Source organism: Varroa jacobsoni, unplaced genomic scaffold (genome assembly GCF_002532875.2).
Source record: "Varroa jacobsoni isolate VJ856 unplaced genomic scaffold, vjacob_1.0 scaffold_150, whole genome shotgun sequence".
Lineage (NCBI taxonomy): Eukaryota > Metazoa > Arthropoda > Arachnida > Mesostigmata > Varroidae > Varroa > Varroa jacobsoni.
Genome location: NW_019213052.1, coordinates 199,367 through 222,669, shown reverse-complemented (window position 1 = coordinate 222,669; position 23,303 = coordinate 199,367). Strand labels below are relative to the sequence as shown.

The 23,303-nt window shown below is 41.7% G+C and overlaps 2 protein-coding genes across 6 annotated transcripts in view; one reads left to right on the top strand and one right to left on the bottom strand.

Moving 5' to 3' along the window:
- Window positions 1-7,524, top strand: part of LOC111269723 (uncharacterized) — a 10,211-nt gene extending 2,687 nt beyond the window's left edge. For all 5 annotated transcript variants that reach the window (XM_022849534.2, XM_086972200.1, XM_086972201.1 and 2 more), the window contains exons 3-6: window positions 766-929; window positions 6,135-6,259; window positions 6,636-6,705; window positions 6,826-7,524. In XM_022849534.2, coding sequence (XP_022705269.2) covers window positions 766-929; window positions 6,135-6,259; window positions 6,636-6,705; window positions 6,826-6,916 — 450 coding nt within the window. In that variant the 3' untranslated portion in view covers window positions 6,917-7,524. The remainder of the gene's footprint in view (window positions 1-765; window positions 930-6,134; window positions 6,260-6,635; window positions 6,706-6,825) is intronic.
- Window positions 1-23,303, bottom strand: part of LOC111269698 (uncharacterized) — a 98,099-nt gene that overhangs the window by 62,251 nt on the left and 12,545 nt on the right. The window lies entirely within an intron of this gene.

The window sequence follows — 23,303 nt, the reverse complement described above, 5'->3', positions numbered from 1 at the left end:
CTACACTCAGGTAGCTACTGGCTTGTAGGAGTGAATGCATTGGGATTTCATCGTGATGCCGAATAACAGTGATAATAACTTCGGAACTTACGATCATGGCTAGCTTTACTGGAATAAACAATATGGAACACGTTTATAGCGCCATTAGCTAGCCGGGTGGTTTGCTACTCCTAGCTTTTAGATCGCACACCGACAGCGATAGATCGTTGAATCATTTGCAAGCACGAGACCGTCCTGTAAGTATTATAAATCACTCTAAATATATCACACTTTTCCGTATCGATGACATCTGATGTGGCAGGGAACGAGCAAAGTTGTGTGTTATTTAGATGGTAGTCCAATAACCAAGGAAACAATAACACCATAGGGGCATACCCAGGCGTATGTTCTAAACGTACGCTATAACCTTGCTGAAAATTTTATACTATCATTATATATATGAATTTTATACTATTATTACATATTATATATATCATTCAATAACACAGGGACAGACCTCTCTAGCTGCTTAAATAAAGCAGCATGGAATAAAGCTTAGCTTACTCTAGCCTATATGGACGTATAATATTGTATTGGTGCACCGATTTATTTCGAAGATGTCGGACCTTTCCGCTCTTTGCGGTTCTTCAGTCGGGCGATATTGTCTTTTTTATCTATGAGTTATCTTTTATTGATGATATTATTTATCATTATTATTTTATTATATATATATATATATATATATATTTATTAGAAGATCTTTTTCTGTGTTTGTTAAATCTGCAGTACTTCACGAGATCAGGCCTTCGCGTCAGCGTCGTTCATCTGGCGCGAAGTAATGCGGGCGTTGATGAGGAACTATACGATCACGTTTGTCTGGAAACGACAGCTCAAAAGGTTGCAGACAATCAGTATCGACTATCCTACGTCTACAAAAGCATCTCGGGGTTGTAAGTTTTTTAGATACGCTGATCACCGGCACGCATTCACCTGGCAACGAATTTCTATTTCGTTCGAATACGCTTGCTTAGATCGATCGTCTATGGACGTTTCGATGACAAAAAACGACGTCTTCTGTTTTTTTAAAAATTTACTCGAATCGAGGGCTGATACTCTAGCAAGCAACGCGCATAAAACATACGACCGATTTCGTTACTCATATTTTATGTAAACAATAGTATGTTCCTCTCATTGGTTGTAGAAACATCGTCAATTAAATCGTATGGCACAAAACACGCTAAATCTCAGTGACGACCCAGCTGGAGACTGCTCAAGCGTCATTGAGACGTTCAGAATATCAACGTCAAACTTAGAGGCCGAGACCAAGATTTGTCCCAAGAGCCAGACAACCGAGAAATGCGCCATTTTGCTGCATTTACGACACAGATGTCACCATTCAACCAATTATTTGTTACGCTAGGTTTTTTTTGTGATTTGATGGTAATGTCAACTGTATTTTATGGGATTGTGCGACGAAGTTAAAATGAGCCGAAAAATATATTCCCGGTTTTATTACTCGCAACAGTCGTAAAAAATATCCCTGGATGAATTGAATATCCTGCGGGTTACTCCTATCTAGTGTTCAGTTACCGGTACCGCAAGTTGGGATGTATCAATTTTGCCGAAGACGTCTAACTTGGCAATAAACAATTCCGATTTCCGAGATGCAAAAACATATTTTAATAACCTACGTTTGGGACAACATCGCTTCATCGTACATCCAATACAGATCTCGACCAGAACTAAGATCTTTTCAAGTCTGTGCAACAATAATCGAAGAAGTGTGAAATTTGTAGGGAACTTTAAGTTTTACTCTAGCAAAAAACCAGAAAATCTACTAGCCAATTTCAAATGCATCTTCACTACCGCAACCAAAATCCTAGAACTGCAATTTCGACCTTCAGAACTCTAGATCGTCTACGGTCTGTCCAAAAAACGGATAATGCCATTGCAGCCTTCAATAATGTTCCATATATTAGCACAGAATCATAGCCATATTAAGGTTATATACCTGTTCTGACAACGGAAGCCTAAGCTTCTACTAGTTAACCTGCGGCCTCTGACAATTAAAAAGGTACTTTTGACTGTATAATTGATTCAACAATAGTTTCATGGTTCTTGAAAATTCTTATTTAGACTGATCGTCGGAGTTTCATACCCATTTCTTAATCTATTGGCCCAGGGCTATTTAGCCGATCGAAATATTTTACGGTAAACCCTATATGGTACAATAACTACGTTTGGGTGGATGCTGTATGGACGTCATTTTATTGTGTACATGTTGAGAGCACTTAACTATCTGCGTATCTGTGATATGCACTGCTAAGTTTAACTTCGTTATCGACGGCTTGTCTGAGAGAACTTACAATAACGTTATACTTTCTACTGCCCTTAAGCCATGGGGTCAACCGAAATCATACGTATTAATTAAACCTAGAGGCTATGGGGTTTCAAAGCTCGCTTCCGTTCCCTTCTGTGCAAGCCGTAAGCAAAGCGTGACCATAGGGTCCCAGCATGCCGTCAGGTAACCTCACTGTGTGCTTGCGATTGCGGCGTCATATATCCATAAGGCTTGCCAAGAGTTGGAGGTATGCGGACCGCTTGCAATATAACGGCAATATACATGCCTATGATACATTTTGCGACTATGAATATCAACTGAAAAGACCGAATTTGCGAATTTCTTTGTCACTGTGGCCGCTGCCACTCTTCTTTCACGCCATTCTCTCGCTTGATCTCTCTTTGATGGACGACTCTAACTGATCTATGTCTTCTGTATGACGAAAACGTACTAGTTTTTTTTCTGGTAGTACTCGCGAAAATTATTTCTAGAGTGCATCACACGTTTTCTGCGGCGACTTGTTCATGCACCGTTTTCCTTAAAAGTTTCCATAAATACGGCTGCTCGATTTTCCGTCTAGATTCTCGCGATGTAATCATCTTTGCCGTCGTCTTCAGCGTCCCAGTTTCCGTTGCCACAGTACTGAATCGGTGCTTCGCTGAAGGCCTTTGTGCCCAGTGTCTTACTTGGTCTTCGATACGTTCGATTCATGCTTTCATTTTCAGAAAACAGGAACTTAATCACTGAATGTTGATTTTCAGTGCTAAACGGTATCCTTCGCTTAAAATTCATTATTTCGCGGTGTCACTCAATCAACATAGAGTCGCAGTTACCTGAAGACTTGGTACAAGTAATAACTAAACTGCGTTCGCTCTTGAAGTGCAATTTAGAAGCCAGGAAAGCTTGACCGCTCCCGTTACCATTTGTTTAAACCATGTGACATCGAAGCCTTGAAACTTCGCCAATGTTCGTAACTAATGCACACGTCTTATCGCCTGCACCACACGTTGTCACCACCTTGCTGCAGCTTCGGGTTTACCCGATCCCAATAACTTTTGTCTAGCCAAAACGATCTACTCCAGTATGTCGAAACAGGACCTACTTGAAAGAAGCCTCTCTTCGCACCAGCCGGAACTGCGGCCTTTGAAGCGTACATACACATAGCCGAATACATTGTTGTTCGCGCTTCATTCTGCGGATCGATAGGCTCCACAACCACAACATAGCGTCTCGCTCAGCAATTACTATACCTCATACCTGTACGATTGTATGAATATAAGCTGATACAGAATAGAGCGCGCATCCCTAACTAACAGACTCTACATTCTATGGCAGCTTCGTCGAATTTCGTTGCACCACACAAGCCGAACTAGTCGTCGAAGTATTCGGCCATATTATTTCCGCCGCTAGCGTCCTTGTGTCTTTCCCACCTCTCAATTAATATATATTAACCCAGGCGCTACTGGACTGCCACTATTAGTACCGGCTAACAAACTACATACGCATGCGTGCAAGCAGACACATGTTATCAAAACGATAACACAATTTGGTGGTAAACGCCGAAACTGCTAGAATAGTATCAGCCAGGGGTCTCCGGGGGTACAGCCTGTCCGGAGGTCCGGGAGTTTGACCGTGGGCGAATGGGTGACTAGTGTTGTTCAATGAAGAATCCATTCGTTCATTCCTCCGTTCATGAACTTTTAACTAAACGGAGCTGAGAGAAGCAGGGCATGCAATACACTGAAACAAAGCGGATGAAAACGGATGGGGTTGACGCACATTTATATTTGCTCTGGGTCATTAGAGAAAAAGGGCGCCATGACAGAAAGAAATATGGCAGAAGCCTTAAAAACGTATTTTTAACGAACAGCTATTTAACAGTATAATCAGGACACTCACGCATATATTAATATACGATGCATTAGGGTATATAATCGAATGAAGTCACTCAGAGACGCGGCTTCACATGGAACTCTACTGCAAAACCCAATAGGTTACCATTCTGTGGTAAAACAGACCTAACAATACAATTGCGTACATGGGTGAACCCACATGCAATCGAATGGTGCTGCTTTTGGATCATGAAGAGTTGGCAAAGTGGCCGTACCTTGTTGCTGTTGTGCTGAAGCTTTGTACACGCCCTATTCGTTTCGACAAGGTAGATTTGCCATACAATTAACTATTATATTCAGTATTTGAAACTGTTAGCTCGTTTTTCGAGTCAAGCTCAAAGTTGGTCGAGAATTCGATATATATATATATATATATATATATATATATATATATATATATGCACCCTTACCCATCATTGCTGTTGAAATAGCGTATTTCGTCAAATCAAATCTAATAATCACGATAATAATTATTACATTTCAATCGAGTTTATCCTGCTTTTTTCTCTTACGAACACTTGCTATAAAAGTTTAAATAAATAACTCCGTTGGCGTGTAACTTCTGCAGCGCTCATGAGACACCAGCGACAGTCAAAGATGTCAGTCACAACTTATATTCGCTAGAAGTGCGCCCTGAAAGCTGCGTACCCACGTAACACTCTTAAGGTTTTAGTTATTATCACGAAACTCAACCGGAAGTTCATACATAATTTTCTGAGGCAATACCCGTAAGATACGTCTGATAATGCCTTATTATGTATATATATATATATATTCTCTCAGAGCAAACACCTAAATTGCGAGCCCCTTTGTCTTAACGGATCACACTGTCCTGATGTGCTGATGTGAGGGCCAGGTTGCTTGTTTTAGCAACTGAACGGTGGCTGCCATTTCCTAAAGCTAAAATGGCAGTGTAACCAATATATTGTGAAGAGATATACTTATTGCAGCTTAAAACCACTGACCTGTTCTGGATTTTACCTTGGCACATGTGCCCACGCCACGTCACCGTGAGGTCCTTAATTTGAAAGGTGGCAGACTACGATGGCGGTGCTTTTCGGCGACAAAGATAAAATTGGTTGTACGGAAGAAGTCCTAAATTCCAGCTACTACTATTGTAGCTTAGAACCACCTGGCGCCGTTGCTGTCATTAACTCACTGTTACCACCGTCAGCTGTCCGACTATGGTAGCGCAGGAACCGTCAGACTTACTTCTTCTATTTCTCCTTTTTTGGCTGTTGCATCTTACTAATGACACGCGCTGATCTAACGGACATTCTATGAGAATTAATTCCAACCATTAAAGTGCCCAGAGAGCACCGATATTGAAGGGTACTTTCAGAAGAATAATACCAACAAACGCCCACTTACGAGCGTAAACCTAGGCTCCGATCTCTTCATGCCACGCTTGGAAATAATGCAGACCTCTACTGTGTTACCGCTGTTTAAAGGGAGTACGTGTTTCGATTCACGTTGCTTACGAAGTGCCTTAGCACCTTTTCAAGACTGTCATTGACCTTTCATTAGACTATCGATACGTTGCCGTTTCTCGACAATGAATTCGTCGACAGCCCTTTTATCTTCCCGATATTAGAGCAGTAACGGAAGCAAAAAAGAAAACAACCTAACACCTTAAATAACACCTTTAACGTTATTTCGACTCCTGTAAGCTGTAAGCAATGGACGGTATCCGTTAGCATAGTTCGAACAACCTGAATACGCTCAAGCGCTTTGCAAGAAAGGCTCTAAGCGCATTCCGTGTAAATTATATTGTACATAAAAAAATACATCACTGCAAACATTGCTTGCAGTGATTAGAAGATTTTGTCACGATTTTTCAGGAATTCTGCATAACGCAGAAACAAAAAATCCGAACAGGTAGTTAACTTTCTCGCATGCCTTTCTGATTCGCACGTTAATAGTATCAATGTGACGCTGTATCCTGAGAATCGGCCGGTGCCTGGAGATGAACCTCGATTTGTGCGCGTTGTTCCTGACGGGAACCTCCTCGCGGCCATCCACTGCAATCCTCTCGAACAAATTCACGGTACTTGACCTTTCATCGCACCTCGCTCGTTTATCCCAGTACTACTACAGGATGCCCAAAAACTCCGGCAGCTCCATGGCTATAGAAGCCATTAAAATAGCGTATACGATGTTCAAAGAGGAAACATATCATGAACATATCTCAGCTAGTATCGCTTTCTGTTTCTACCGGTATGACTCAAGTATAGGAATACATGAAACGAAAGACCTTATTAAGACAAAAGACACTATAGCTTAAAGTAACTATTTTTAGATATTTTTTTTTTACAGAATTTTCATTTTATTTCATATTGCATTATGAATAATCATTAAATAAAAATTAACAGAATTTTCGTATCTCATGAACGAGTTCAAAACTACTCACTGACACTTTTCAGTTTTTCTCGGTATGATAAAAAACTCAGTGGGACGGTCTTGTGCAACCCAGCTTCGATTACTCCTTAATAGGTTGGTATGCACCCTGTTAGTCGTTATCCCCTTTTACAATACAATAGCTCAACTGATTGCTTTGAAATTGACAGATGAATCACTTAAAGATTATTAAAATTAATATGCTTTTCTTTCTAGGGCACATGTGGCAGCAGGTTTTGCTCCTATAAAAGAGTCAGAAACAGACCTCGACCAAACCTTGGCTCAATGTTGTGCCACCCGGAGGTGAAGCCCTCTTCATATGACGACTCCTCCATAGAGTTTTTGCCTCCCCCTTAACAAAACCTATCACCTCCATTTGATTGCCGTTTTATCGTTTTGGAACAAAAGCTATTCCGCTAAAATGCATCTTCTCCATCCGAGACGTCGATAAACATAGATAGATATGTTTCAAACTTCGAATCGACTTCGGAAACACGGAACGATAATGCCAGATCTAATGAACCATTTCAGGACATTCATGTTCACCCTAACTGGATCCGATTTAGCGTTCACTACCAAATGAACGTATCTGTCGTGCGATAAATATTTACGTTTGTTTACTAAGAATCAATTGTGCTGGATCCGCGTCACAATCCTACGTGCTAATTTCACTAGTCAATTGAACCTTGAGTTTTCTACCTTTCCTGTAAATGATCACATCTACCTAAAGGGAGATCTAAAAAACAAGATCAAAGTATAGCTAGTACACTAGCTTTAGACGTAACAAGACCTTAGATGCAGTTTATATACAGGCAGCTGTAGCTTTTTCATTTGTAGAGTGAAAATAGGGTAATATTTTTATTTCATAGTGGAGTGTCACATGCGTTTTAAGCAATAAAAAAATAATAATCCTAATCAATGTGTAGATTTTTGTTGGGGATACATAATTTTCCCCAGCTAGTATAAGAAAAAAATTGGAAAATCCTCCAAGTATGAGGAATGCCGCGAGCAGATCTAGCAGTGCTACAATCAGTTAATGTTCAGATTATTTTTTTTTAATACTGTAATTAAATATTCCACTCTGAATAATTATCGACTATTAACAACGTAAGGTGGGTCCAATATGAAAACAATGTTTCTAGCGAGGATACTGTTGGACGTTTAGTCGACTTCCACTTGTAGACAAACATGGCCGTTCATTTTGTACTATTTTCGATATTCAGCTTCACGTGATATACTTTTTCCAAAAAAAAAAAAAAACGTATCACCACCTGCTCTTTGTGCAGCTGTTCAATCAATACGCCCATCGTGTAATAATAGATTGATATAATTTTAATTTCCTAAAGGCGTGAAACTATACGTGATATGGACGTGCAGCGAATTTGACTTAAGTGCTGTCCACAAACAGAGCAGCGTTCCACAGCGAGTTCCATGTTGCGCTCAGTCAATCACAGCAGGGTCTGAGAAGGCCTCAACTGGGGATGTACTCGCTACAATTTCAAATTCAAATAAAGGCCAACCTTTTTTATTATTAAGCAAGACGAATGTCGCAACCTCCACAGAGTAGCTGGTATACAATACGCTGGTGAATCCGAAACTTTGCTGAAAGACTGCCTACGAGCCGAAAACATAGCTCCTATTTGACAGGCATTTTAAACTCGAAGAACACATAATAACACTGCTGACTAAGCAAACGGGATTTTTGGTTTTTCAAAATGGGTACCCGAACGGGCAGTTGAGTCTGGGGTTTGGCATTTATTATAAGGGTAGACTAAATAGATTACAAACTGTGTCTCTACTTGCATCGCTTTCAGCAAGAGCATCGCGATCAGCACATTCGTTCAATTAAAATAAACTTTTCCGTTACCTACCCAGTGGAATTTTTCAACGTTTTACGCATAAATGAAGAAGCGACACCTACTGTATTTTTATTTTTTAATTTTCATGAATCGTTTCGATTGATGCGTGGAATAAGTATGATGCCCTCTGCACAGTGCTTCACAGAAGCAATTCGCCTCTTCAGACATACTATCTTGACGACATCTAAAGTGAATATATTATCCCTGTATAGAGATAATTATGATATTAGGCGAGAAACATACAAATAAGCCATAGCTTGTTTAATGCGTTAAAGCAGCAAACCAGTATTACAGGCAGCTGCCATGGCTATCAGCTTTTTATCATAAACATTTTTTGAGATAAATGAAAAAGTTACCTAACCATGCATTGCTACCTGAACAGTTAGACCTTTCGTTCGTACACCTGCTATGGTATACCGCGTAATCTAAATTTGTGAATACGCAAGGCCATTAGTCAAAGACATAAGACGAAAAATATGGGTATATCAATTTGCCAGTGTTTGGGTTATTCCGCCCATAAAATGTTTGGTTATACTGCATTATAGTCATTGGGTATACAACCCACAAACGGGATACGTCTAAAAAATCATCGACCAGCTTCAAAGGTCAAGATTTATTCATCTGACAGCTTCATTGACAAGGACAGTGTCATTGCCCGCATAATGCGCCTGTGCCAAGAATATTCTCTATATGGTGATCCTTCTAATAATAGCAGCAGCAACAGCAGCCGCAACGTGGTCAGCTACAATAGCAGCAAATTTTCTCATTTTAAGACCTGCCGTACGCGTACGCTTCGTCGTTCGGTCTACCCCTCTACTACCCCTTGCAATCCAACTAGACTAGCTGAGGCTTCACCTCTTCGGCTCTCCCTGCTGCTAGCCCATCATTGTGGCTACTCATCACCTCTTTTATCGCCGTTTTCAAGTCACAAGTCGAGCGGGCGTGCGATGGGCAGACCGTGAACGAGCAAAGGCAGCAGCACGCACAACAGCGACGTTACCAACGATAACAACAACCACAACAATAACGACATGGTTTGCGAAGACTCGGGACGCCGAGGCAGTCTTAGGCCATACACGGGTCGGGGTAGGGGTCTGTTGGCCGCGGCCTGAAGTACAGTCCTGCCAACGCCGCTGAACGGTAAAACGGATGGTAGTGCGGAAGGAAGAAGAATAGAGGCGGCAGCAGCAGGGGCGGAACGCGATAGAGCCTTTTTCGCCGTTGTCGTCTCATTCACCTATAAACGACCCTTTGGTTTTGATGGTGATGTTGGCGTGTGCACGTTTGGTGCCTAGGTTAGCTCTGCCAATGAGCTGGTGGGTCGTACAACGAACGTGGTAGATATTACAGGCCGACACGGCCTGCATCCAACTTCGCTCTCACGTACGGCTGCTATACAAACGCTATTTACGAAGGGAAGCCAGCCCGAACGCTCGTTTACTCATTCGCCTGCTCCCCGGTCAACCCGGCCGTCAGCCGACTCCCGTAGCGCGCGTGTCAGTGAAGTCTGATGCCCGCCCTCCAACAGTTCTCGACCTTGTGGGAGACGGAAAGGGGCTGAATCGGCAGGAGAAACTAAGTACGAGGCAGAAGGGGAAGACGGAATGGGTAGGAGCCGGGGCAAAACGGGAACGAAAGGGGCAAGAAAATAAGAATTCCTTAGGAATTCTCATCTCATTTTGTTCCCACGAACTTGTTCGTGTGTCGCATGCTGCTGCTGCTGCTGCCCGACCTTTATGCTTTTGCAATGCTGTGTGACACCCGTTACCAGGGGCATATGGGCTAGGGTGCTGACATTTAAGTGAACGAATCGAGTTAAAATTAAATTGTGTGTATGATACAAAAGAACTTGGAACTTCAATGTTGAATGAAATCAGTTTGGTGAAGAATAAAAGTAGATGCGGAAGTTTGAGCTTGTTGACGCTTGCTACATAAATGTTATATTGACCTTCGAAAGGACGGCCATATATTAGATACGTTGTATCGGGTAGTGTATGGCGTCGCTGTGATGCAGTCCTGACTAGTTCAAATTGTCTGTCAATAATTCGACTCAATATCTAAACGTCGTTCATTTTAACATTTTTTTTTGACAACGGAATCAATTTAGCGGAATCGGTTTTCTAAAATGAGCAGCGTATGCATACATAGACGCTGTATGGCCGAGTCGGAAGCACTTGCGTTGACATTCGAATTAATTATCTGAATATTAAAGCAGTCACGCTCACAAATGGTTTTTCTGCAAGGCTTCAAAGAGCGTGCCAGTAGATAGCCCAAGAAATTTAAAATACTGAGAGGCCATTTTTGTTCCTTGATCTATCTGCACCGTCAAACTGTCTCTCAGGGCGTCTGAAAATATTCGAGCTAATTCTGCCTGCATGTACCTCCACAGTCATCACCAACAGGTGTCAAAGAAGAGCGACAAATAAGGTACATACGCAAATATCTCGTAAATATGTGTTTCCCAGTAAATAATTTACCATGACACGTTCTAATATGTGACCCTAAATCTGTCGCAAACACGCAGTAGATAAAGATTCAGTGGTCTCCGTACGTCCTCTACACATATCCCATAAGTGTCCGCTCGTATCGCCGTCCATCTCGTCTATCTCCTATAGCTGTAAGCCACACAGTGTTAAGTGATGGATTTACAATGCAACACCCGGGCATCGCGAAATTCGAACGAGCAGCCATAATGTCCCACTCTCTACACTCAACTGAAAGGAGTGGAATTCGTTTGGTTCGTCTATTTGGTCTTTCCCCGCTCGTTGGCAGGAAGCTGTTGGGTACCGAAACGAATACGGCGGGGCCGCTAGCCATTCATGCATTCGAATTGAGATTCGTATGCCAGGACGGTATGCAACGTGATCTGTAGCTTTGGAGGACTATCAGCGTAAGGCAATGTCAGAAAAGGGGCTATGGCGGCGTTCTAACGCTAGCTACAGATACGACTTTAACGGCGGCAGCGGCGTGGGCAGTAGGAATAGCAGCAGCGGCGCATCACTGCAATGGCTGTCCCGAAGGTACGATTTATCTGAAGGCAAATGGGCGCTCCGCGAATAAGAGGCACAGTGTGTTGAGCCGACCCAGAGTTTAGAGTTTGGAGGAGCCAGGACCACGCAACGACAGAAGAGGATAGCTGTTACCTGCCATCGCTTGCTTAGTTCTACCCCACTCCAGCGTCTAGCAGGCTCCTGCAACTTCCACTTCCGCGCCTTTATACTTTCTGTCAGATTTGATTCAGCTTGTCTCTATTTTTCATCTGCTAACTACGTAACTAACTATTGTTGATTTCATGGGGTTACGTTATCCGCCACAAACATGCATACGTACGTTTCCGTCAGGGAGCTGTTGCCCTCTCATACGAGGCTTTTTTTCTTCCTAATTTCTGCCAGTCTAGCAAAGTGAGTAAGACGTGTATAGATTTCAAACAAACGGTAAACAACACAGACATTCGATTGACGGTGTGTCTCGCCTATTGTTTTCACGCCGGCTGCGTGAAATCAGTCCCTTTGCTATGCGATTATTCAACTGCTGTTCGTCTGACGGACATGGAAGCTATCTACTTTGCTCTGGCACTGGCTCATTCTATGTTTCTCACGGACGCTTATAACTAGTCAGAGTATATGTAGTATTTGCATGATGTCGGAAAATACCTGTTGAAAGTGGGCATAACATGTTGGTATATCTGTACTGGTCCTGACATTAGATGATCATTGCAAACGGATGGATAGTGGCGAATGCTACAGTAGTTGATATTACTTACGATACGGCAGCAGTACATAAGATAAGGCCCTAATATTCAGATGGGAAACAAAAGAATTGTTTGCTCTTTGTGCTTTATCACCATCCTTTGGACCTCTTCCATGAGTGAGGCAATGAACATATCTTTATGGGCGTGATACAATAAACCGCTAATCAAGCAAAGGCCGAGTAGCCATTGTTCCTGTTGGGACTACACTTCGACACTGAAGTTCCTGGTTCATCGTGGTAGATCAGAAAAAAATTGCGGTTGGGCTACCAGGGCAAAAAAGGGCTTTGCCATAGCGATTCAAGCTGGTCTGGTTAGTGGTACCCACTTTTATGACCCACACGAGACCATCATGCATAGACCTTACTTTTACTCACCAGAGCGCAGGAAAACTAAGCCGGTACATACGCATACGCATATATACACTTCCACGCCAGCAGAAAAGACATTCAAGGATAAGAAATGGTGCACTAATCTGTCTTTTAAAGATATCTGTATATATAGGATTTCAGAGATTCAGAGTCCATTATCCCAATTCGCTGTGTCATGAGCAAATCTGGACAGTGTAATAAATCTATTAGCGAGCATGACGCACCCTTGTAGGTACTCGATGCCTAAGCGCTTTGCGCATCTTGTAGACAATTCAACCATTACGCTTGCGCGGCGCCCATTGCGCGGGCGGACCCAATTTGATATAGCCTACTTGGTTATTATTGTATACACCACTTGCTACAAGCCATCACATTCATTACAACTAATAAAACCGATATTAACAAAGGCTACGCATATGAGGAGGTCAAACATTTGTCGTCCTAGATTATATACTTCCTAGTCACATGTCCAACAATCGATTTTCAGCGATCTCGCCAGCTGCTAGTATATTATCCATTATAGTAACTATGTTAGTTCTGTCGCCACCACCACCGGTAAGGATGGTTGAAACATTGATGTCATGACTGTTGGTGGCATACTCATGGATTTAAAGACTAAGACACCTAGGTGTCTACACGATCTCGAGGAACTACCCAATATATATATATAGTCCGGAGAAATCGAACTAGTAGTGATCTTCAAGTATACTTACGTATGTCGCCTCTTGCTGAAGATGTTACAGTGACATGTCGAATGTCGCATGTATTTGAGTGATACAAATGTTTTTATGGAATCCTCCTTTTTTTGGACTCCCCTTTAAGCTATGGATAGTCTGCATTTGAGCTAGTCTATTAAGCAGGTGTTCGAAATAAATGTAGCAGAATAACTTCCGTTATAACGAACTCATTCCTTGACACCTTATGCGTCTTAGACACGAAAGCGCTTAGGAACAAGTTGTGCCCGTAAGAAAGGGGCCCTAAGGACGTAGCTTTATGTAGACCACACGTGGCGCTTAGCTGGGTCTGTATGCAAAGACCCATGTGCATGGCACACTCGAGCAATCAACAGTACATTAGCGCTGATAGTAAGCGGATACGAGGTACGCTAAGTGCACGGACCTCGTGTTTACTTGGCTAACTAGAGGAGACGCACGATGGTGAATACAGAAAGCATACTTTCAGGTGAAGTACCTGGACGCAGCATACAAAAACACCTGTAGACAGTTGAGTCTATCTAACGGTGGGAAGTCCTCAGTTTTTCTGGCAACGTAATTTGCACGCAAAAAAATACCCTTCATTTTATAAACGATGCGAAAGGCATTGTTCCTACTGGTGTAGTGTCTCGCGCAAGCTCTGCTTATGCGGGCCAGAATCGGGGTATGCTATACGTGCAAATGTACGAACGTAGACAATATAATGATACCGGAAGTGACAACAATGTGTTGGACACACAGACGTACAGGTTTCTGCCAGGTCGAGTTGACTGAACCAAGTAATTGCTGTTTAGCTACAAACAGTCCGCTATTAGGCTCAGATAGACTAATGACCGTTGATAGTCTAAATACGCCAGTGGCACGGGTAAAGACAGACGGGAGACCACAGACAGAGTCGATTTATACAATACCTCCATTGTTCAGAACAACCAGTTGGGTTTGCTGTCTTATTTCGATGCACTCGAATGGGTATAAACCCTATGGAGCCTCTATTAGGATTCACTATGGAAGAGAACAAAAATATTAATTAAAAGTAAATATCATTATTATTAAGGCATATAGCGTTAGTTAATTGAACGCTAACACCTGTCACGCAACACATTTTGCAAGGACATTGGTAGAAACAGGCTTTGCAACAGAAGGCCGCGCATCAGATGGCTCCACTTAAGCCCTAATAGAGCTTTCGGTATGACATACTTCGTTTCGTGGTACCTAATTAACGCCAACTTTTCGTATTAGCTGGGTGTCACCAAGTGCCGTCTGCATAGAAGAGGAGAGACTGAAACCTCGTCGCTGTTCATTTGTTTGTCGTTGCTGAGAACGATACGAAATTGAACAACGCACTGTCACGCTGAGGTTCAATTATCTAATTCTATAACTTTTGTCTTCTGCTATTAGATCGGTCGAGCTGGCCCATCTAGCTCAGCAATACGTGCGCACAAATCCATATCGGAAGCTAGAACTGTAAGAATGACCAGCCCAATCTTTTAGGGTATGATTTAGTCAGATAGAAGACATTCACGTGTCTTGACGAACTAAAGAAAATAGCTTGGTAAGACAGGGGTACTGGCATATAAGTTGAGACAGTGCGTCAACTTGGTGTTCTGAAGTTCAGCAGTTAGACTTTGTTTTAGATACGTGTCGTTTCCTACCTAACCTGTTTATTTTCTACCTACTATAATAATAATACCGATAACGGAACTAAGCAGCTTGCGCAGCACCTATTTGCTTTTTTTCTTCAAATGCATATTTCTTTGTCCTGAACAGGAGAGGAATATATCTGTGTCCTATGATAGCATTATTCGAGTCTGCGTTGACAGTTGTGGTCGTCTTTTTATTTGGCCGGTTGAGAACTGAAAGAAGAAAATGATCACAAACGTAAGTACCTTTGATAGTGCTAAACGTTCCAGTAAAGAAGATAGCCGATTTTTTTTTTATTTTTAAAAAAACGCGTAGCAGATGCCGCTCGTATTAAATGTGTAAATAGTAGAACTTCATTTTGTAAGAAAAAATCCGTTGTTTTATTAAAATTTGCTCTTTGTGTATGTCCTCGCTAAATGAATTGAATTAGCAGTACCTTAAATTTGGCCCCTTGGTAACTGTTTTTGAATTATTTAACCTATCGCCAATTTCGAATAATATACTGATGCACGTATCAGACATACTTGATTCATATTGCCTTTGTCGGGCTATTTTAGAAAAACTACATGTCTATAATGTTGGTAAAAGAACTTTTAGACAATACCTACCTATTTCAATAGTGAAGAAAGCTTTATCCAAACTGGCAGATTATTTTTTCCAAATGTCGGACCGTTCTCTATTTGCGTTACGGTATGTATGCTGCTTGGAGAGGCACTAATTATATATACAAGGTTTATCAGTGAGGGTTGCCAGTTGTTTTAGGTCTGTTCGCAAACTTTGAGGTTTCTAAGCACGTGCATGCTCCAAGGGAGTGAGGTTTTTCAATTAGCACGTAATTTCCTGCGTTGGCTGACGACACAGCTTGCTCTGAATGGTCATATTGAAAAAAAAACATCCGATTCATTTCAGATTCCCGTTAGTCTTGTCTTTCTTTGGTAACTACTATTAGCGAGCTGAGCGAAATTACATACCGTTTATCTAAGCACACTTAGAGGAATAGACCCAATTACGGTCATGCGTCAGAAATACAGATTTAGAGAATCCTCTTTCGGTAGTTCAGTGGGGTCACCGCGCTCTTATCTCTTTGAAGGTCTGCACAGAAGCGCAGAGCCTTAGACTAATGAATCGCATTAAGTTACGTTTGTCACTGAAGTACAATTCAATTTACAATTAAAGAGCGGTCACAAACTAAAATTAGAATCGGCCGTCCAATGTACTTCGATCAGCGGACCTTGTTTACTCTACCTATGTTGTGTGGTTTAAAATAGCCTATGACAGCAACATTGAAAAAGGCTTCGACCTGATGCGAAACAGATTTTTTTTTTTAACCATAACAACAAATCCAACCTCAATTCTGCTTCCTTCAGTTTGTTTTTTTTTTCTGATTATTGTTTACCTAGGTTTGCACTTTTTGATATGCGAAGAAGCAGAAGAGCGTGGAGTTGCATGTTGTTAACGGCTCAGTATATTTATACACTTATAACCTTCGCAATTATCACAGGCTTTTGCACACTTATCGCACATAGACTCACTCAGCCATAGCTATCGCTCATCATGGACCACATATTACGTCTATAGCTATAAACTACCCGTGCCCTGCAATGCTCCTGGGGCAACCCCTCGCCGCATTTCAAAGATATGCAAATGTCGAAGATCTATTGTATATATAACATTTATATTGGCAATAAGTATTAGTCTTGCCGGGACGCTAATCGAAATGCTAATGCATTCGTTATTGCTAGAGTTCCGTTCGTATTGTAGGCCACCGACCTACCCTCATTGCGCTCATGAGGTCCACTTAGTGGGCATACGCAGTACGGTAGAACGATTCCTATCATTCTACGGTTAACCTCCTGGCGAGAGGACCTCTTCGCAGCTCGTCCAATACCGCATCCATCGCTTACGTCCTAAAATTATTCCCACTCTCCTCAGTAGATCCATGCTTATCTATATTTTTGTATCGTATAGCCATCTTTGTTTAGACGCTATTTGTCGAATTTATATAGACAGAGCAACCATTGCAATGATATAGTTCAGAATATATTCTTATCTGGTGGCGTGATGTGTGCTACTGTCGATTCATACCACTCTAACGGTCTGCAGCGTTCAGCCTTTGAACAGATGCACTGTGTGTTGTAGTGATATGGACAGATAGATCGGTGAAGTCGTTTTTTGCCGTGGCAGCCATCGCAGCTCGGGGGTATCGAGGCAGTGTCCGTATGGATAGGTTTAATAATGCGTAATAACAAACATAGATGAGATATGGTTACGAAAAAGAACTGGGACCGTTGGACGTTTGGTAAACTGGCGGATGAACTCGTAATGAGAAGAGTACTAATCGTTCGTCGAGAGCACGGACTAGAGTGCTGGCCGAAGTAATCTTCTGATGGCCGTCCGGATTGAGTCAAATGGATTCATGCAGCCATTTGGAATAAGTTCAAACGAGCTCACTTGTCTCATTTTATATCACAGGTAATTATGTTGCCCCATAGAAAATTGGCGCATAATTAAAAAATAAAAGAAATATTAGTGAAGCAGAAATTCACAAGAAAAATCAAAAGTACATATCAGCTAGTGATACTCAGCATACAAACACGTATAACGAAAAAAAAAACAGCAGCCTGCAGGCTTACTTGATCTGCAATTATCGCTATACAGTGCGGCTAGCATATGGTAAAGCGACAGGCGACTTTAGAAGCTTCCGGAAAGCATAACATAAACTCGCCTTGTTGTATCCACTGCGGAGAAAACGTGAGAAATTCTCCAAAATACTGATTTCTGCATCTCTGAAGATAAACCATATGATATTGTGTTTACGATGTAATGGCTGATGGAGATAACTACGTTTTACGTCATGGTGCCAAGCCAGATTAGGAAGTCCAAAAAGATAAAGGGCGCATTTTCGTATTCGATAGGCAGAAAAAGCTACTACCGAACCGCTTATTCGAATCGAGCTTGACATACAATTATGCCCTATCTTTAGCATACAATATTACGGCTCTGAAAAGGGACGTACGCCCTTAGAAGTGGAGAGGTTAGACGATTACAACAATATATTAGCAAATTATGTTCCCTGTAAACTATCAGTTGTTTCATGTTGCTATGCATGGGGCGCAAAAATATTCATGTTTATATAAGAAACCAGCTTGTGGCCCAACAGATCACCCGACGGCTTTACTGGCCAGTCAGAGAAAGTCAACTAATACTAATACTTGACGTGGAAAATTGGAAGTTCCAAATTAAACAAATAGAAACGGGCGCGCTGTTTTTTTTCCACTGTTATGATAATTTCGTAGCCGGTTCGATGTAAAGCCGGTTTTGTAAACGTTTGCTTAATATACATCGACATCAGCCTCTACGTGTTACCCTATGCTGCGCTACGACTATTCTCGTTTGTTGAGATTTGTGCTTGAAGCTGGTACAGTATTATATCAATCATCGAGCATCTTTACATCTTACTATTGCTTGTTTCATTGTTTGCATTCGAACCGGTGTCAGCTGTTTGGTGTAGCATTGTAAAGCCAAAGAAAACAACCAAACTCCAAGGCTTGCTGAATAAACACTTTTAGAATCTGTTAAGCCGACTGTTAATGTACCCCATATAACACTGTTCCTATTCAGTAGACATGGTAACGACTCCATCTCGACACGAGAACAAAGTGTTGAAGTTTATCGTAAACTGTTTTATCTAGCTAATCATCCCAAAACGCTTTCCTTGCGACGTTCAATTTCGCCCTTTTCTTCAGAGAATATAGCTTTTTAGCCTTTCATCTTTATCGCATGTCATAGATGTATTTTCAAAGAGGTCACACCGACCCTCACCGCACGTTCGGCCGCTTGTGACCCGTCGAGGTTTTTTTTTTCGTAGGCACAGCTTTACGAAAACGAACATTTCGAAGTTGTAAATAGCTTCGCGCCACAGGCGCTAATTTCGAAAGCGAATGGCGCTGTAAACATGCATTTATTTGAATGGCTCTGCAGCGGACTGGACGAAACAAGGTTATTACTTCTCCCTGAAGGTTCTTTGTAATTGCAGCACGTTCGGCCTGAATGATAAGCGATATCACAGAAAGTCCATTGCACACTTAGCCCTATGCATGGCAATGCTTGTAGCCTACTTTCTAGTGAGCTTACGGTGCAGGCTTCGTAGACAACAGTAGTGCGCGGTACGGCGATAAACTGCAAAATTTAACAATATATAATATTATGTTTAAATAAAGAAACAACCAATGTTTTTTTTTTCATAGTAAAAGTGATCGTTTTAAGATATCGTTCGGCATTTAAAGAAGCTCAACAATTGATTCGACATTGGAAAGGTTCGAAGGTTATACAGTTCTCTGAAATTAACAAAGAATTATGGACGTATTGCCGACAGTGACGCGTAGTCTCTCGTGGTAACATTTCATCTTGTGAGTTATTTTGATTCTCAACTTTACACCCATTGCACTCGTAAGTGTGATTATATTTATGTTAATTTTATTTAATTAAAGTACATTTATTTAAGGTAGCATTAGGTAACATCATCCGCATTACCGCTTGACCTGGATCAAGTTTTCTAAGTTCACTCCCCGTGCGAAAAAATACATTTATCTGGCTCACTTTTGTAGTCCCAAATAAATTATCGAAGTGCATGTACAAATCCGTAGTTGCAGGCATGATGCTATAGAAACATTTCTAGGCGCTGCATCTTCTATATCGTTCATGTTACGTTTCAGCCTCCTGGATGCACGCCGGACGGCGCAGTAAGAGTAATTTACTCTACGCGAGGCTACGCATACGGCGATATCTTGGAAAGATCCCGTACAAATTGATTTTCTCGATTGACCTTCAGGGGTAACGTTAGTGAGTGAGTGAGTTTAAAAAAAAAACGGCTAAAATGTCGTAACGGTAACGTGTCAGTTCCGAGATAATGTCAGGCTCAGATGCCGGACCGTCACACAAAGAAATCCATTTTCAACGTTTAATATAGTATAGAATAGTTCTAGTAATATAGATTGAGGCTTGCTTCAGATACCATTGCCGTACAAGTAAATGTTATCGACATGTACAGATGTAGGACTGAGGCTTAAATTCGGTTGGTTTCGAAAAGGGCCGATTCGATCATTCATTTGTCCTAATTCATTGGCATTCTGCTCAGTTATATTAATGACAAATTGTAGTAAATTGTCGGAAGTAGCTTCATATACGCCTGCAGCGGTTTCCAACAGATGCATAATTAGAGTAATTAGAGAACTGAGAATAACTGTTTAGCATGATAAGTTTTTTTAATTTCATGAATATTTAATTAGGACACTGCCAACCAAATATGATAGAATTAGATTTTCGAAGCTTATTCTTGTGAACAAGTTCCTAGGACTAATACATACGAGACGTACGTTACTATTATAGCCACCTATCGCGTTTATGCTAAGAAATTGATCGACTTACGTAGTTCAAGCTAGTGTCAACCTCAGTCAACGTGAGTGCCGGAAAACATGGCGCCGATTTTGCTTAAAATAACGGGCTTATAATTCAACAGTTTGTGTTATACAATATATACCAGCGTAGCATATGAAACGTTCGTGCCTAGTATATCGGGAACACGTGTAAAAATTCTTTGAAGAAATGTGGCGCTCGACGATCTTGCCCAACACCAATTGCTCATCTATTTTCAACAGGAGCCACCGAATCCATCGGTATCACCAATGTGCTCGAAGGCCTTTCCTTAACCCCCCAGATACAGCCCGTAATCGACATACCGTAAGGGGTTAGTAGGTTTACTTATCCTAGTTGCTCTCAGCCGGTGAAGCCACGACTTCCTTGGCCTAATCTAGCATTAGCCCGTTTGCCAGCGCCCGGTTTCCAATAACAGTAGCAGTGGCAGCTGGCTCAAGAAGCAACACCGCGAAGTGCCACATTTTGGCTAATTATCTTTTCTTCTTCTCCCATAGACCGGCTATCCATCCACTTGTCTAATATCTTATACAAACATGCACACAGACCTACAAGCAGACATTACAGAGACCGAGTTCCAAGTGTGCGCTTTCATCGTTGTCGTCATCGTCTTCGCTGTATACGACCAAATATATTGTCATGCTACGTAGTGTTAGTCAGCTTTCTTCCTTAGTTACACCGGCCGATGCTATTCTCTTGCTCTTCCTTTACGTTCGCGTTCATGTACACACAAATATATATGTATACGTCTTTGTAACAGGCCATGGATATGTATACGTTTCCACAACAGGAGAGAAAAAGGTGAAAATGAAGGATTTGCTCTTTTTTAAAGGCTGTATGTGCGCACGCTTACACATAGGCTTCGTTACACGACAAGGCACTCAAAGGTATCCGCTCTCGTCGGTTTCGTAGGAAATAAATAAACGAAGACGGTATGCGCAAGGGACTAGTCCGGCTTCAGGCTATTTTTTTGGTGGACCCTTGCAGACCAATAAACACCATCGACGATGTAAAGCAGACAGCAGATGCCTCTGTGTGCCTATTTACCGGCCTGTTTTGATGTTGTGCAAATGTTATTGTTGTTCTAGGACCATGGCGACGGCTGCAGTTACATATGAATGCAATGCACTGCCCTATGGAGAGATGAGATCAGTGACTGATATCAGGGCAAAATGGGCAAGTGCACGTTGGGCTGCGGAGATCAAAGGGAGATGGCTGAGCAGGTTTAAAGAAGGCATGACACCGTTAGGTGAAAATGGTAATAACAATAATAGTTATAGCAGTTGTGGGTGGCGCGGATGCTCGATGACGTCGCTCAACAATGACAAAGCCGACGAAAGCTGGTCACAGCGAAACAAAGGTAACCGACAAATTACGCCTGCTGTAGATATACACGAGACCTGCTCATGTATGTATAGTGTCATTTCGTATGATGTGACACGGTAGCTGATAGCATAGAAGCAACACAATAATTAAACAGGAGATCGTGGTCGTACTAAGTCAACCAATAACGTCGACTGCTAAGTAAAGTTTTTGCGAGCAAATCCTGGTTATTTGCACTTGCTTGGCTTAAGAAAAATGCTACGTTGTTACGCAGCGTTTCGCTGGAACTGGTAACAGCCCGAGATAGTAGCACACGCAACGTGATTGATCAAAAAAGGTCATAACGATTTAATAATAACTTGCTACTTTTAGACTTGGTTATCTTTACAAAAGCGCGTACAGAGCGCACCTTCCTATCGTAAACTTCACAGATATCGTAGATTTGGTACGCGTATCGTGGATTGATGCTCCGAACTTCGAGAAGCTACCGCATGTCTTTGACATTAATAGCATATTTGGGTAGTACCATGCATATGTTCTGTCAGGCAACAAATCTTCATGTTTGTTTGACATAATGCACGCGCTTATAATAAGACGGCGTGGCGAATCTGCAGGACACTGACGTTTAGCATATGAGCTGTTATTCTGTTATCGCGATATAAGCGGCCTCTGGTATCCGTCGTTGTCTTGATGAACGGGTGCAGCGTTGTCTGCTCAATGAATGTGAACAGACCAATCTAGTTTCGTCAATGACATCCTTACATTTACCGCGCTAATTATCCTCTAACATTTCGAAGCAATGCTTTGTTACGTGCATGACGCAGACCGGCGGAACAGAGAGAGACAATCCGCTGACACTGGGACCCTTTTGCAACACTGAATGGCAGTTCAGCCAGATTGGACGCGCTTAATTACGTTAAACACTTTCAATGAATCGAAATACAATTTTGTACAACATTAGAAAGGGAAAAAAGAATATTTAATTCGTTGGATGGACCTGTTTAGCAGAGAGATGGCTGGCAGTAGACTTTATTAGCATGTCCTCATTTGACATGAAGCGAAATTTGGTTCGGTGTTATAGGTCGATTCGTGTATAGCGTATTTTCGCATATCCCACTTTCTGGGACTGGGTTTCAATTTGACTTTGGATGCTGCTGGTCTGTCTGGGCTGCGACAACAGTTTTCCTTAATTAACCGCTAGCAATCGGTCAGTTTTTCGTGAAGAAAGCTTAGTCATTACAACACAGTTGAACTCCTGCCTCCACGCGTCTCGCCGTTACGTATATCCCGCCGTTTGAAGAAAATTGTTGGCACAGTTTTCTTCAAGTGGCCGGATAGGTTTTTACCCATTAGAATTGATCGAATCCAATTTGCATAGCAGAGTTAATGAAATTTTTCAACATGGTCCCATAGGGATTATTCTTAGTAATGCCGTCATTAATAGTTAAAGCTTTGTAGCCAGCGGAATACATGAGAGATGTGAGTAGCTTAATATACAGGATAAAATTCTTCGCTCTTAATTTTTCAAAAACTCGTGCTTCGAAATCTTCAAATGAAGTTAGCCAACCAACACCGAACGCCTTGCGTTATTTCACATGATAAAATA